Genomic DNA, 16,582 nt, shown 5'->3' with positions numbered 1-16,582 from the left:
CTGATGCTGTGCAATCTTCACTTTCAATGGTCAGGGTAAGGCAGGAGGGTGTGGAACTGCTGCATTTTGAGTGGCAGTGGGAATTAGCTTGACTTCTTTGAGATCACCAAGCAGTGGCTGGCAATTTCCTCAAGAAACCTTCAAAATGGATCTGCTTTCTACAGAAAATAAATAGAAGTGCAAATAGCTGTAGTTAGCTTTCCAGGCAAAGTGTTTTGGCCTCTATTTCTGTTGTGGGTGAATGCAGGAGGTTGTTTTAAACTTTCCACTGAGAAATTCCTTTGCCACACCATTTCCTTTTCAAGTTTGTGTGCATGTTGGCTGTCACCAAATATTTGCTGTGCTTGTGTCTGTGCACCAGCATATTCTGAGGCATGTTTGTTACCTGTGTGCTTTAGTGCATCCTGTGATACAAATACCAGCCCCATCTTGATCAGAGGTCCGTGGTAGAAATTTGTGTTTACAGAGTGTTGAGGCATGCAGTGAGTGTTGGAGATCTTAGAATGAAGCAGGCTGAGCTGTGTGCATATCTAAAAGTCTAAATTTATTCTTGAAGGTTTTAAATTGTAGCTGTGCCTCTCATAAGAGCACCTTCCTTACCCAAATAGTAGGTTCTGTGTGTGCAGCTGATGGTCAGGCAGGGGTGACTCTGAAGGGAGAAGTGCTGCTCTTGTACCATGTAAAACTTACACACAGAAGTGAAATTCAGTCTGTCAAATTCAACTCTTCTCACCAAGAACGAACTGGGGAAGAACTGGTATTCTACACAGACAGGGAAGAAGGGAATTAATTCATTAAGTTCTGTTTATATTCACTATTTTAAAAATTGTTTAATGTCTTGTTGACAGGCTTACTTAGCTCTGTGGAGGGCAAAGCTTATAAAAGGTGGTGCTCATATAAAAGGTAGGAGGCCATCATACCACATCCTGCAGGGTCAGACAGACAGTAAGGGCTCCATTAATCTTTATTTTGTCATATTTGGCACAGCTGCACCGTTAGACACAGCAGGATTAAATTCCCTACAAGTGTATTTAAATTCCACCAGCCAAGAGAATAGGGGAACTCTCCACATGACAGTTAACATGTTTAGCTCTTAAGTCTAATTGCTGCCAGAATTGCCTGTAGAGAATGTTCTGAAAAATAATCTGAGGCAAATTACTGGGGAATAGTTGTAGGGAAGGAATTGAAAAAAAAAAATCAGCATTATGCTGTCCTTAAATTGTCACTAGTGAATGACTTCTCTAGGTTGTTGCTGCTGAGATAAGTAACACCCTGTAACCATGGAATGTGCAGGATTATCCTACACACTTGTAGATAGGTTTTCTAGCAAGCTGATCAGCTCACTTCAAAATAAAACATTTTGGAAGGAGCAGTCAGCTCCCTTTTTTCCCCACTTTAAGGAGATATTTTCATACAAAGTTTCAAGGTCATCTTTATAGATATGCTACTAGAGAAAAGGCAAAATTGAGCTTAATCATCAGCTTTAGGGGCTGCAGGGCTGAATTAAACTACAGCAGAAAGAAGTAGAGAGGAAAGGCATAAGAGGAGCTGCATCACTCACTGCTAAAATCAAAGCATAGATGTATGGGGAGGGAGAACATGGTATGCACCTCCCACATTTGTAGGAAGAATATGAAAGTCATCAGTATTTTGCCAGAATTCCTGCTTCTGTTACCACTCACAGTGCTGTGAAAGTGGCAAAGGGCTTTTCTTTGATAAACAGCCCTTGGGATCATTATTCTCATAAGCTTAGTCTGAGATGGGGGATTTTCTTCTTAGTTTATTCAGCATCTTCATTTTGACCCCTCCAGGACATTGTTAATTCTGCAAGGACTATAGTCTGTGATTCTGCTAAGAAATTCTGCTGGTTATGGGCTAACACAGTGTCTTGGTTTGAGACAAATTGGGAGGAAACATCCTGAAATGAATGTATCCTCCCAACCATGGCATGATTCATTTCCTCTGAAGTCTGTTAAACAAAAAGCCAGCAAGCATAAAAAGGAAGGTAATTCTGGAACAGGAGCATTCCCACTCCTAGAAAAGTGTGACTGATAAAGGCTATAGTCTGGCTACATGAAATCCTGGTGGTTGTGTTTGTGCCTGGAGCTCTGACCTGAGGTTTCAAGAGTTTGCTGAGAAGTGCTTATGGTTAATTTAGAGTTAGGATTTGGGCTGTGGTCTGTAGCTAAAGAAAAAATATATATTCATAGTTTCATATGAAGACTGGTGGCGACTGCTCTACTGATAAGTTAGCTAAACCAGTATCTTTGAATGGTCATTTCTAGATAAGGTAAGAATGTAAAAATGGGAGGGAGGAAGAGGAATAAACGTGATTTTACTCAGAGATGTGACTTAAGGACAGAATAAGACATGATTGGAATATTAAGAGGCCATGGCTAGTTAGGAATTTTTGACATTTAAGAAAAGTGGTGTCACAGATGTTCAGAGCAAGGCTTAAACGCATCTGTCAAAATGCATTTCTGAAGGAAATGACCTTCAGAAGGGAAACACAGATTATCCAGCTGGAAGGCAAGTGGAGAACATAGGAGGTGAGTGATCTACAATATCAGATCACTCTTCTCTCATGTGAAGCTTAGAAAAGAAGTGAGTAGGAATTAAAAGTCCTATCAGCTTCCAAAGACTAAGAATAGGATGGATGGATGGATGGATGGATGGATGGATGGATGGATGGATGGATGGATGGATGGAGGCAGAAAATCTAGGGTCAGAGTAGCCATCTAGCAATAACTAGAGGTTTAATTGGAAGATAGATGTGTTGTTTAGGTGATTCTTTTGAAGAGAGACACTTAACTCTGTGGGCTCTGGGAGGGATCTTGAGCTCTACATTTATTAGTCATGAATACATGACATTTTTGTCCCTGCAGGAAAAAGGGCTGTGGAGAAAGACAGTGTCAATGATGGTGAAGCCAATGAATATGACCTCAATGACAGCTTTATAGATGATGATGAGGAGGAAGAGTGCGATCCTACTGATGAGGACTCGGACTGGGAACCAAGTTCAGAAGAGAAGGATAATGAAGATGTTGAGACACTTGTGCAAGAAGCACGTAGATTTGTTAGGATCAAAAAATAGCTCCTCAGAGCAGCCTTATGAATGTCCAGTGTGGTTATGTTAAAAAATGGTTGCACAAAGGAGAGGAATTGTCTGAAATTTTTTTTTCTCTGTGATGTAGGGATTACAGGAAGATAATAATGGGGGTGAGAAGATTCTGCAATGCCTTTCTTGTCCACATGCATTATTTTGGGGCTGGTCTGGTGTTTGTTTTATTAAGACATGGACCCAGAGGGTAAACTCTGAAAATTTTTGGTTATTTTTTCTTTTCCTCTCCCTTTTTTTTTTTTTATTTTTTTTTTTTCAGCACCATTCATATTTTGAAATACATTTTTAAAGGTTGTTAAAACTTCATCTTCCTGTGCTTGAAAGAAATATTGCTGCTAGGAAAGCCTAAGCTATTTTTATTAAACTCCATTATTCTATTCCCATCTTCCCCAGATGCTGTTTTGTTGGTTCTCTTCAGGTACAGTAGTTAAATACAGGTTGTCTAAATCACTTGAGAAAGTATCTCAGTGTATTGAAACACTTGATTGGCTCAACAATTATAGTGTTATTTGCTCTAATTACAACAGTACCTCTTTCTGTGTACTTCACTGGAACTGTGTCCAATTCTCAGCAAAGTCTTGATGACTGTATTTTTTCCCAATTAAACTTGTAATATACAGTGGGAAAAGTGTGTAACTGTGATTTTCTGTGAGGGCGTGGGGACCGAGCAGACCGCCCTCCCTCCAAAAGGTGAAAAAGTGGTGGGAGGATTGTGGTGCAGTTAACTGCATTTCTGTGATAGGAATTCCTCCCACAGCCCAATTTCCTGAGCATTTCTGTTTTCCCTGGGGTCCACAAGGTGGGGGTCTCTTGCAGCCCAATTGTGGAAGTTTTCTCTGCCCTGATCAGCTGTCAGTCAGAGTCCTTCCAGAGACAGAGCTTTCCTCTGACAGGAATTAGAGGGATGTGTCTCTACAAACTGGGCCTGCTTGAAGATAAAGCCAGATACTGAAAGGTGAAAGAAGCAGTGGAGGGAACCATAAATTCCAGGGGAATTCCACAATCTGTGAATTCCAAATCTGTGTCTAATTGACACAGACTGTTGTTCGCTCAAGACCATGCTAAATTCCTGGACTTGGAGAAAAAGAACTAAGATATGAAGAAAAACAGGGGGATGGGGGCATTGCTGAAATTGGAATGAATTGAATTGCTGAATTGAAATTCAGGAATTAATTTTCTTCACAGAAAAGGTGGTTAGACATTGGAATGGAGGTGGTGGAGTCACTGTCTCTGGAGGTGTTTAAGAAAAGACTGGCACTCGGTGCCATGGTCTAGTTCATATGGTGATGTTTGGCCAAAGGCTGAGCTCAAGGATCTGAGAGGTCTTTTCCAAGCTAATTGAGTCTGCAATTCAGGGCTTTTCCTGGCAATGTGTGTTTACAATGCAGACTAACAGTGTATGAGAGAGCAAGATCTCTGTGTCTGAGGGACAAGTGTCTACCTTGCCTCAGTTTTCTGCTCAGTGGTGTTTTTCTGCACAGGTGTACAGAGTATTTGGAAAGGGGACAGCCCAAGCACCCAGTGTGCATCACAGCCTGGCCCACATAGGGAGAGGGAGAATGCAGACAGTACAAGCATTGGATAAGTGCCCGAGTACCCAGCTGTCAAAAGCTGAAGCATCTGTTGCTACTTGTTGGAGTCATGGGAATCCTGGGAATACCTGCATGATGCCATTCCCAAGGTGTTTGACGTGAGCTGATGTGGTTTGTGGTGATGCTGTGCTGCAGAGGCAGCAGCTGGAGGGTGCTGTTGCCACAGGAGAGGCTCACAGAAAGATCACATCAAGTCTTAGCTCCCCAATGAGTGAGGCAGTCTTCAGGGAAATTTTCTGTGCTGGCTACTCTGATGTACCCGGGCCTGGGATCTTGCAGGTCATCCCCCTTTTGTAGAGGGACAATTGCTTTAATGGCCCAGCCTTTGTTTTCTCAGTGCCTGTTGTTGAGAATTGCTGCTTTTTCTTCTCCTAGTGCTCTCTTAGCCTTTTTGGCTCACCATTTTAGCTTCCAGGTGCACCTGGGTTTGTGTTTTTCAGTAGAGAAATCAGAGACTGGATTTTGCCCTCAGGTTATCTCTGGAGAAGCTGCTGTAGAAGGAAGTGAGCCTATGGTTTTTGAAGCTGTGCTGTAGGAGGACAGCTGAGCAGTGATCTGGTGTGGTAGCACCACAGTTTTGCTTTTGGCAGTAAAAATTTGAGCTAACCACAGCTGAGACGTGGTATCATTGGGCTGTTTCACTGCATGGTTTCCTAAATGCTGCCAAAGGCTCTCAGGAGGATGCCTGACTCCCACCCACAATTCATCCATGACACATCCTGCAATTCTTGCACGATGGAGCCCTTATTGCAGCTGTTCCTTAGAGCTTATAGTAGGCAGCTGGTGGCCCCAGAGGTCTTGCTAGAGTTTTTCCTGCCCTGCAGTAGGCAGGAGTTGTGCTGGAAAGGCCTGCTTCTCCTCTGAGACAGATCCTACCTTCTTCCCAGCTTGTGCCTGTCTTTCTCTCTTGACATGTGGCTCTTAGAAGCAGAGTAAGAGGTAGGTACACTCCATATTCAATTCCCTCTCTAAATGTTGTCTTTTAGTAAGTTGTGTGGGTACAAAAAGGTCTTTTTGTACACACATCTCCCCTTAGCCCTAGGGAATGTGGGGTCTGGTCCTCTCCCTCAGAGCCTGCCCTGGCTGCTCCCCCTGCCTGAGGGAACTGTTCTCACTGCCTGCACACATCAGGAGTATTCACAGTAGTTTTAAAGTGATTTTTGGTCCCCATGCCAGGCCCCAGGCCTCTGCTTGCTGGAGCTCAGTCTGGGAGCACACACTGTCTCTGAAAGTGCCCTGTTTGGGTCTGTTTGGAGCTGGTGCAGACACAGGCTAAGGGTAATGTGGCTGTTTCGTGCTTGGATCAGGGAACAGAACTGTCACCCTTCCTCAGCGGGAAACCTCCTCTCCCTGTGGATGCTGCTTACAACAAATGCAGTTGAGGACAAAGCAGGACTTCTCCTGCCCTATCCAGAGGTTCAGGAAACAGCACTGCTTTGCTGCTAGGAGGACCTCAAAATGTCAAAAATGCAGCAGTCCCAAAACCTAAACCCTCAGTAGGGGTTGTGGAAGATGCTGCTTTGATACCCTTGGCAGGCACAGGGATGAGAACAGTGGTTAGACCAGGCCACAAGAGCTCCCTTGGAGCTCTCAGAAAGATTTCCAGACTTTTAGAGCAATTCTTCATCCCAGATTTTGTTTAGTACTATATTTCTTGGTGGAAGTTGAAGGGTTTTTTAACTCAGCCTTAGATGTATTTCCCTAGTGTGGAAATTGTCAGATTTTGTTGCACCAAAACCATGTAGGAAAAGCAGTTATAAGGAGTATCAGCACACTAATAACAGGTAGTAATGCTAGCTAATCCCCAACAACTAGGGCAGGTTTCAGGGGATAAATATGGGAGCATAGCTTCAGAAGGAACCATGAGATTTCAGGTGAGATTACAAAATTAAGTCTTTAGATAGTGAAATACTTCAGCTCTCTGGTCCTTTAAATTTCTGTGGCAGGCTGGAAAACAAATTTAGTACTTACTCCTGTTCAAAACTGAAATTTTGAAGGATGATTTCAGTCATTGTTTTGCCTAACAGCACATGATTAAATACTCTCCAACATATATTTAAGAACAGCTAATGATGAGAGGCTTTGAGCATTTTAATGGGTTTGAATATCCTTTTGTCATTAAATTTAATTGGTCAATTTTTCTTCAGCAGGAATGGGATCATTCACATTACTCAGTTGGGTAAGAAAGTGATGGCTAAGGGAAAAAGACCAAAAAAAAATTCAGAATGCTGATATTGATGCCATGTTTTATTTGCGGGATTTGCTGCTCACTTTAAATTCACAAATAGACAAGTAAATAAACCATTTACTCCAAAAGTAGGCACAACCACACACTTTAAAACAGGAAGCATTTGTCATCATGACAGAGAAGATTTTATTTCCATACACAGAAGTCCACAATATGTGTAGTTGAAACAAGTAGGTATTACTGTTACTGTCACCTGCTTTGTCACAATTACCAGTTAAGAAACATCCAGATTGGAGTTGCACTAAATCAGAACAGTAAAAGAAGCACAGAAGGAAATGCAGAATTCATCTAGAGTTGTTGCCTCATATCTGAGCAGACAATAAGCTACTCAGCTCAACCAGAGACTGGCTCCCTGAAGCCTAAGCCTGTCTTGCTCCCAGAAAGATGGATCATCTCAGGATCTCCCTGGTATTTTGGCTTCACTTATCCTTTATCATGAAGGTGCACACAGACTTGGCAAAATGTCTGGTTGGATTTTTCCCACCACCATGCTGTAGTTTCATATGGATCCCACTGACAAGCAAGGTAAAACACATGAAATTCCATCTGAACATAAGAAAGCACTTTTTTACTGAGTGAGAGCTGTTGAACACTGACACAGGTGATCCAGGGAGACTGTCAGCATTCCCTGGTCAGTCAAAGCCTAGCTGGACACAATCCTGGCCCATGTGTGCAGAGGGGTGGGCTAGATAATGTGGAGATGTTATTCCCAACTTCTACAATTTTGGGATTGGTTCTGTGATGAGCTCAGCATCTCAAGGCAGCAGAAGCTGGCCATAGGGTGCCTGGAGGTGAGGGAAGAGATCCTTTTCATATGTATCTGTGGCATTTCCAAATACATAGCAGACAGAGTAACACTCTCCATAAAACTAAAGAGTGGAATATTGATAAAGCATTCTTAAACAAGGTTTAATAGGAAGAGACTTGAGGTTTTCACTTGGCTGTAAAGCAGGTTTTAGCTTTCAGAGTATGTGCCTTTCATAAGAACATGCTGTGCATATTGTCCAATGACAATAGAAAGCTGGTGGTCTGTAGACTTCAATAAGCTTCATCAGGAGGGGTAAACTGAGAGGTTAAAGAGTGACAGGAGTCAAAATAGGCTTTTTTTGGTATCCTTTCTCTTCTGAGCAGAAAGAAAAGGACACCAAATAGCTTAAAGGTATGAGTCATAAGCTCAAAAGGGTTAAGAGGTTTCTCTTAAGAAACAAAGAAGCATCACTGCTAGGATCAGCACTCGACTTTTCCATCATTGTAATATGCTCTAGTGCAATCTTTGTTCTCATTAAACAACTCTAAAATGAGTGTCTACATCCCAAAATGAGAGATGTATAAACTGAAGCACAGCATCCATTCAAGCTTAAGCATTATCTAGCAGTCCAGTGAGAAGAGTTCTGGTGGGAACGCAAAGTCGGCTGCTGCTTTGAGAGCTCTCACTGGTGGGTATTCCCACAGACAAGGAAGAAGCTTCTGAGAAGGTATGATTTCCTCCTTACCCCCCTCCAAAAAAAAAGTGAGATTAGAACCTCAGAAAGTTTATTGTAGTTTTATGCAGTCTACTTCCTCTGTGATTGGCATTGCACTTGTTCTCAGGTCCAAATCTGTGCTGGATTTGCTTCCCTTATACGTTGACCTCCATCTGAGCAGCATGATCTTCTTGAAGTACTTCATGGTGTTGTTTTTCACGGTTAGGAAAAACATGGTGTTTATCATGCTGTTGCTCATGGCGATGCACTCAACTATGTAAAAGGCAGTGAGATAATGCTTCTCCTTCACCAAGATGTTGGGGAAGAAGTCCCGGACAATTGTGAAGCCATAGAAAGGTGCCCAGCAGAGAACATAGGCAGTCAGGATGCACATTAGTACCATAACAGTTTTCCTTCTGCACCGAAGCCTCTTTCTGATTTGTTCTGTCTGAAATCCTGGGACGGTTTTAAACCAAAGCTCCTGAGAGATCCTGGCGTAACACAAGGTCATTGTAATCACAGGTACCACAAATTCAATGCCAAAGATGAAGAGAAAGTATGATTTATAGTACATCTGCTGGTCAACTGGCCAAATTTGGCCACAGAAAATTTTCTCCTGGTTTTTCACTATAAACAACACGGTTTCAGTAGCGAAGTATGCAGATGGAATAGCTACAATTATGGAGACGACCCAGACCAAGGCAATGAGGAAAGTTGCTGTTTGATAATTCATGCGTGGTTTCAGTGGGTGAACAATGGCCAGATACCTAGAACGGAAAAATAAATTCAAAATGAAGTCTGAAAACACTGTTGATCAGAACACACTTCAAAATACACGCAAACAGAATCAGGCAGGAGGAAATTGCTGTCATTCCTGAGGGGAGAGCCTGAACATATTTGTACGTAAGGACATAATCATCTGTAAGAACATTCTGTGAAGTAGCAGCCAAGAGCTGAGTTACAATTTCGTATCACAACTTTTCCTTTTAAACAGGAGCAAGAGTTTGAAAAATGCAGTATTACACTTCTAGTCAGGTTCAGGGAAGAAAAGACAAACATGTAGAATCAGGAAAATGTTTTCCTTGGCAGAGAGCTACTTAAATAGCTCTTTTTATAAGGAGGTTAAATATGTATCACAGTGTTTTTCTTATTTCTGTGGTTATTCCATGGGGTGCAAAGACCTGAAGGTGATGTTCATGTATGGTTGCAGGTGAACATGATTTTAAGCCACCTACAGGATGTGTACCTATTTTATAGATGCATACTCTAGAGGAGTGTGTATCTATTTTCTGCCCATGCAAACCCTTTCTGTGCATGTTCTGGAGGTTCTGGAGGTGACCATTGCTTATTCACCTTAAAGGCACAGTATTAAGTAATATGGCAAAACAGAAAACTGAAGTTAGCTATTTGCACTGCTTGGGACTGTAAAGTTGCAAGGTTGTGGTATTCTGCTAGGAAGATATTTTTTTCAGAGATCCCAGTACAACTGTGTTTAACCCAAAGTATTGTTTCAAAAAGTGGAATGTCTCATTCCTTTGGAGTCTATTCCATTTGTATATATTCAATACATAGAATAGCATCCATAAGATATATTCATTCTAAAATAAAATGGAAAGTCAGCAGCACTTTTCATCAGCCAGATCTTGGAAGCAGATGAATTGTTCATGGCTCTTAATAGTTCAGGGTAAATGTCAGGGGACAGGAGAATGAATCAGCCTCATTGTGGAGCAGGTATGTTAACATTTTTAGATCAGGTCCTGGGGAAGTATGTAGTGGCACAGTGTATGTGTATGTATGCATAAATATGCATATCTGCTCAGCAGAACACTTGGCTGGATGGGATCAATCTGCCCAACACAGTCAGGAGGAAGATTTTGTGGTGGGTTGTAATTGCTTACCACACTTGGGCTGTTACCATAGAGTGGTCTTGCAGTTTATGAACTGAATTCAGATGAAAGTGTTCTGGAAGATGTGCTCCAAAAGTGTACCTAAAACACACTAAGTGTCCATGGGTGTTTGGTCCAGGGGACCCAGCTAAATATTTGCAGTGTGGACATTGGACCCTTATTATGCACTCTTCTTTTTCAGATGTTGTATTTTTTCTAGTGTAGGTGTGGGCTTAAAAAAGTGAAATTCCTATTTTTTCATGTGAATAGAGATGGAGGAAGAAGAAAGAGAGCTCTCCCTGAAGGAAATCCTCAGTGGGACAGAATTGCTTGCTTTACAGGGCTGATTCCTTTTGAATTATCTAAGCATGGGAAGACTTTTCTTGGGAGCCTGTTCTTTTTAGAGACAGAAGTCAACAATCCACATGACATAACTAACATGGACTAGGTGATTGTTAAACAATGAGGTTTCTCTCTGTTTACCAGGTCAATAGCTTGCAAAAAAAAAAAGAAAAAGAAAAGCAATGAAACCAAAACAGAGTGTTCTTACAACAAGCTTCAGTAATTAATCTTTACCAGGCTTGTTTTTAAAGATGTGTGGGAAGATATGCTATAAATCTGATTTCTTAGCAGACATAAGGGCGCCATGACCCATGTTACTTCATCAACCTGGGATGCACTAGCACAGCTTTCCAAGAAAACTTTGTAGAAGCTGAAAAACTGATAGAAAATGGTAATGCATACATGGTAGTGTTTAGAAGCTTTACCCTGAGTCCTCAGCTGCTGTTGAAAGGATATTCTGATAGATGCTTGTTAAGGAGTTGTTATGTAGGAGCCAAAGGCAAAAAAACTCTGAACTTCTCCAGAGTCTTTTCACAGAGTTCTGTTGATGTCAGGAACAGCTGGATCAACCATACACAAGCTGTATCTGTACAGCCTTCAGCAGGGCTAACTACTCCTGAGCTGACTTCTGCATCAGGGACTGTAAACTGCAACACTATACTAAAGTTTGAAATGGCACATGAGAGAATTTGGGGAAAAGAAGAGAGAAAGGAGTGGTGGGAGTCACATATGTGTGTGCAGAGGGTCTACAGAGATGTGTGTTGTGTTTGTACATGAAAGAGGTTTTGTGATGATGACCTTTCTGTAAAGAGTTTAGTGAGCAGGTCTCTGGTTTTCTGTGAGCCAGTCATGTCAGACTTATGCCAGCATGAGGCTGATCCTCAAGTGCCTTGGTCTGTCAGAGTCCATGGTGCATCAGGCTGAGAGAAGAGTCTTGAGAAAAGATACAATTAAATTAAATCATTAAAATTCCTGGAGTAAAAGGCAGTCTCCCAGGACTGCAGCACAATTGGGAAAAAAAATCCTCACTGAAAAAGTGGTCAGGCATCAAAACAAGCTGCCCAGGGACTAGCTCACAGAAAGTATGGATGTGGCACTGGAGGACATGGTTTGGAACCTCGGGAGCTGTGGCCACATTTTTGTGCGGTCAGTAGCATCCCACTTACCTGTCAACAGCTATGGCCAGGAGAGCATTGGTCGAAACGTAGAAGGAGACAGTTCGTAGGTAGTTGACTGAGGCACAGAGGACATGGCCATGCTCCCAGGACAGCTGCTGCACCACGTAGTAGTCCATCTCAAAGGGGCAGCACACGATGGCCACGATGAAGTCTGAGATGGCCAGGTTGGCAAACAGCAGGTTGGTGAGGTTTCGCAGCTTCTTGTAGCGGGCGAGAGCAGCGATGAAGATGAAGTTGCCAATGCCACAGACCAGCATGATGCCAACCAGAGCAACCCCGATCACAATCTTGGCTGTGAAGAAGGTGCGGGTTTTGGTCATGTCATCTTCACTGTCCAGTGGCAGGTCATAATCGCCGTAAGTGAAGTTGAAAGGGAAAGAGAAGTTTCGCAAGGAGGTGAAATCCCCATCGTGGGTGTTGTAGATTGCAGCAAAGTTGAGGCGGGTGGTAGCGTTTAGGCTGTGTTCAGTTTGCTCCGTGGCCATGCCTGTCTTCTTCTGGCATGTGCAGTTTGGCTGGCCCTCGGTGTTGTGTCAGCTCAGTGTGGCAGGGCACAAGAATGGCAGGAGAGAGCCCTCACCCAAAGCTTCCTTTTGAGCAGTGAGCAACCTTGTCTTTGTCCCCAGAAGATTCTAGGACAACAGCCTCACTTATCTCCTTCTGTGGAAACAAAAAGAGGAAAATGTTTCCTGAAAGGATGACAGCAAAAGTACTGATCTTGAAGGAAAGCAATAGCCACCTTACTGCCCCACAGATCTGTTGCTGCATGTGCACAGAAGGAAGAAATACCCTGTGAAGGGAAGCTTCTGTTCTCACAAAATAAATGCTTCTAGTTGCTTCGTGCACTGTTTGTTACAGCAGCAGTTTTATTTACCAGCAATGAAATTTTCATCAGGCAGTGAAATGACAATATAGGAGGAATGTAAAGTCTAGTTTAAGCCTCCACTGGCCCGCAAGCCCATGGTGCTGTCATCATTCTGCAAGGTAAAAGACACTAAAATGACAACTCAGTGTGCTGTAAAGCATTTGATGTGCCTTTTGGACAAAGTTTATGCTTTATTTTGGTTGTTTCAGAGTGATGTCGTAGAGGAGAACGAAAAGAGAACTGATGTCCTTGCTTCTAAATACATTTCTTAATGAAGTAAGAGTTGCAAAGATCCAAGAAAATACTAAATCCAGCACTTTCCCTTTTGGCAGCCATTAATTGAGGATAAAATTTCCTGCCAGCATAATCCATTATCACTTCTGTCAAAGAGGTGAAGCTCTGCCAATTTGCAGAGACACGAATTTTGTCCCGTGAACCAGCTTGTAGAGCTTAGCTGTGATGGCAGATCTGCCATTCACAGGGAAAGTGTTTCCACAGGGAATGAAAGGTGAAAGGGAAAATCTTCTGTAAGCAAGACAGTGCCTTGCATTTTTGATGCTGGGGAGGAGCAGGCTCCTGTCTTTGTACTGCTAAATGTACCAAATATTAAAAACAATTATTTTTTTTCCACACAGAGGGGAAAAAGAAATCTCATCTACTCCTTATTTTTGCCTCTCAGTATCAAAATGCTAAGAGGGCATCTTCTTCTCTCCTCCCATGATCCATCTAGGAATCTTCACACCAGACTCCTGGATGTTAGGACAGTCTCACCTCATCCCAGCAGAGGATCAGGGAGCATTACTGCTTTTTCTGCCCTCAGGCAGCCAGTCCTGGGGTATCAAACTCTAGTGAACAATAGCAGTCACGGCTACAAAGGATAATCTCCGTAGTGGAGCTGTTGCTCCCTTCTTTCCCTGGAACCACCCTCGGACCCTGATGTACCGACACTTGACAAATATCTATCAGAAACTCTCTTTTACAACTTTGGTCACCACGTTGTTTTTCAAACTGAGCATTGCAGAACAGAATAACAGAAAGCCAAAGCCTGAAACCAAACAGTTCTGACAAGGAGCTGCTTTAGGAGACATCTCCACAGCTGCCTGGAAAGATAAACATTCATCTAAGAGAAGTGCTAAATAAACACTCGAATGCAAAATCTGTTGTCCAAAGCAAGGGGCAGCATCTGTGTCAGATTTCGCTGCTAAATACCAAAAGAGATATAAAATAAATACAGACAACACAACCATCCACAAACTGACATCACGCTATCAGCAAAGGGTACCTGCAGTTGAGCTCATCTTCTCGGAGGTCTGAGGCACCCTGTGGAGAGCCGCCAGGTTTCTCCTCTGCACGTGCTGCTGTTCCAGGAGGAAAGGATCACTGGAAGTAGCCCAAGGACTCCGCTGAGCGCTCCTTTCTCTCCCATTCAGGTTAGCCCTGTGCTCAGGGGAGGATGGCTCCTCTGCCTCTGTGCCTGCATCTAAAGCCTTTGCTCAGTGGGAGGCACCTTGAAGCTGTCCGTGCATTTCTGATTTTAAAGAGGCAGCACGATCTGGAGACAATAGAGCACAGCCCTTTTGGGGTTCCTCTGCCTTAAACCCCCTGAATGCACGGAATTGTCAGAGTGGCTTTGTTAGCAAGCCTGAGTTTGGAACATAAAAACCCTGGTTTGCCCTTGCTCTCTGGGTTTTGCCCGTGCTGGTCAGCAGCAGCCTGCACCTGATGTGCCACAGAAGCAAAATACAAACCTCCCACTGGAAAGGAGGGGGAGGAAGGAGGGTGATGTGCTTTCCCCGGGAACCTTTCTCTGTGTGTCTCTCTCTGGCTATTGTCTTTAGGACTGCAGCTGCAGTAGCTCCAGCAGGAGGGACACACAGTGAATAGCCGTAAATCAGAGGACCCCTGACAGCTTTCCTTGCCCTCTTAGGGAATCAGACCGGAAAAATGGCAGTAAATCCTTATAGACCTGGTATCCTTTGCTGATGCTGCCTCCTCACTGCTCTGAAGCACTCACACCTGAGGAAGCAGTTATTCTGCTTTCCAGTTCTCCAGAAGGAAAGGAAAAGTGTGGCACATCACCTGTCTTCTTCACCTCCGGACTTACTCACTTAGCTGACGTTTTCCAGGGTCTGTAGTGGGACACATTGCATAGTCCCCAGCAGATGACACCATCAGAGGCTGTCAAAGGTCATGAAGAGTGTAGGGGGTTTGCAGAAAACTTAGACTGTGTGTCCCCAATGCACATTCACAAGGCTGAGCTCTTGTGAGCTAGTGGGCACTTAGCTCTGGAAAAAGAAGGTAAGGAAAGAAACCTGTGAATGTAAAATAAGCCTGGGGTAAAAGAGCCACTACTGTGGCATTCCTTCCAGAAAACTTGAAGAAGATGGGAAAGTCCCCGATGTCTGCAGACAGCAGAGAGGATTAAGGATTTCACAATAAATACTTTGCTTGGCTTTGTTTTGAACAGCCAGTCTAATATTTGAAAATACACTAAGGGATTTTTAATGTCCTGAAAGGGTGCAACCAGAACAACAATGAGGAAATCAGATCCAGTTCACCTGTTAAATTTTGTCACAAAAATGTAAATATAGTTAGTGTGGAGAGAGAGGCAAAGGAAACTGTGCACATCAGAGCCATGTTAAAACTATCCCTAAAATGGGCCACATTAACCTTAAATGCCCCTGAAGAAAAGCTGAGACACTAAAGGGAGCTCTGCATTCAGTATGTTCATGATCTCTGTAAGACTTTGTTCAGCTGTCTCACAAGAAGTTATCTATTAGGCTAATCAAGCAATATGATATCCAGATATTTATATTCCTTTAGGCCAAAACCTCATCTGCTGCAGAGCTGTCTCTCCCCATTGACTCAAGGCAAGCTGGCATCAGAGCCTTGATAACTCCAGATGTGTGCTGCGTGCTCAGTGCAAGCTTCTGTACAGCAGTAGTTCATCTCCTGTGCTCCAAGGAATTGTGCTGTCTGTGTCAAGCTGTTTCTCAGAGAACACCAGAGCCCTGTGAAACAATGTGATTTATATGTGCTGTTCAAGGCTGTGCTTTGTAGCTGTGGATTGTCATCGAATAGAGAACAAAACCAGCGGTGCTGGGAATGGTCCTTGGGCAGAGTGGAAGTTCAGGAGTGGGTCTAGAGCCTCAATGACTGTCCCAGTACCCTGGCCCACTGCAGCAAGGGCTAGTGTGGTAGTCTAAGGGCTCTAAAGCTGTGGGGTATATGCAGCAAGTGTATGTACATGATTCAGATGTGTGATTTCTGCAGGGGACAAGCTTTCTCCTTAATAACGTTAACTGATGATTCCCCAGTGGTGTCACAACATTCAACACAGCATCACAAGGCATTTCCTGGGACTAGTGTCACCAGTGTGACAAATTCAGGCTGAGATAGAAAAGTTGCTGCTGTAAACTATCATGGAAAACACTGTATTGGGATTGCATGGTATGGTTTTAGCTAGATGGGGGGCCACAGAGGTGGCTTCTGTGAGAAGCTGCTAGAAGCTTCCACCAGGTCTGGCAGAGCCAAACCCTGATGGGTCTGAAGGTGGACATGCTGCTGAATAAGGCTGGGCCAAATAGAGATGTTGGTAATGTCTCTGTGATAACATATTTAAGAAGAAAATCAGAACAACAGGGGACACAGTTGTGTTTTTTGGTTTTTTTTTCCTAGACAGAGAAGAGGAGAAGATGAGAATATGTGAGGGAAACAACATGGAAACACCAAGGTCAGTGGAGAAGGAGGGGCAAGAGGTGTCCCAAGCACCAGAGCTGGGATTCCTCTACAGCCTGTGGTGATGAGCATGGTGAGGCAGCTGTGCCCTGCAGCCCCTGGGGATCCATGGGGATGCAGAGATCCACCCACAGCCCCTGGGGATCCAT

The 16,582-nt window shown here is 43.4% G+C and overlaps 2 protein-coding genes across 12 annotated transcripts in view; one reads left to right on the top strand and one right to left on the bottom strand.

Annotated features, from left to right (window-relative positions):
- The window catches only part of APLF (aprataxin and PNKP like factor), a 62,193-nt gene that overhangs the window by 15,443 nt on the left and 30,168 nt on the right, over positions 1 to 16,582 (top strand). For 5 of the 11 annotated variants that reach the window (XM_019005914.2, XM_033513199.1, XM_019005909.2 and 2 more), the window contains exon 9: positions 16,374 to 16,428. The exons of 4 other annotated variants lie outside the window; for them this stretch is intronic. In XM_019005914.2, the coding sequence (XP_018861459.1) occupies positions 16,374 to 16,428 (55 nt within the window). Of the gene's footprint in view, positions 1 to 2,885; positions 3,750 to 16,373; positions 16,429 to 16,582 lie in introns of those variants that run through there. 2 more of the 11 variants (XM_019005908.2, XM_015620727.3) reach the window with 1 other exon arrangement.
- Positions 6,940 to 14,337, bottom strand: PROKR1 (prokineticin receptor 1). The gene is made up of 3 exons (XM_015620735.3): positions 13,978 to 14,337; positions 11,819 to 12,490; positions 6,940 to 9,191 (listed from the first exon to the last, which is right to left on the bottom strand). The coding sequence occupies exons 2-3, from the start codon at positions 12,313 to 12,315 to the stop codon at positions 8,495 to 8,497; spliced, it is 1,194 nt and encodes a 397-aa protein (XP_015476221.1). The 5' UTR covers positions 12,316 to 12,490; positions 13,978 to 14,337; the 3' UTR covers positions 6,940 to 8,494.

This window comes from Parus major, chromosome 3 (assembly GCF_001522545.3).
Source record: "Parus major isolate Abel chromosome 3, Parus_major1.1, whole genome shotgun sequence".
Lineage (NCBI taxonomy): Eukaryota > Metazoa > Chordata > Aves > Passeriformes > Paridae > Parus > Parus major.
This window is presented reverse-complemented; position numbering and strand designations above follow the sequence as displayed.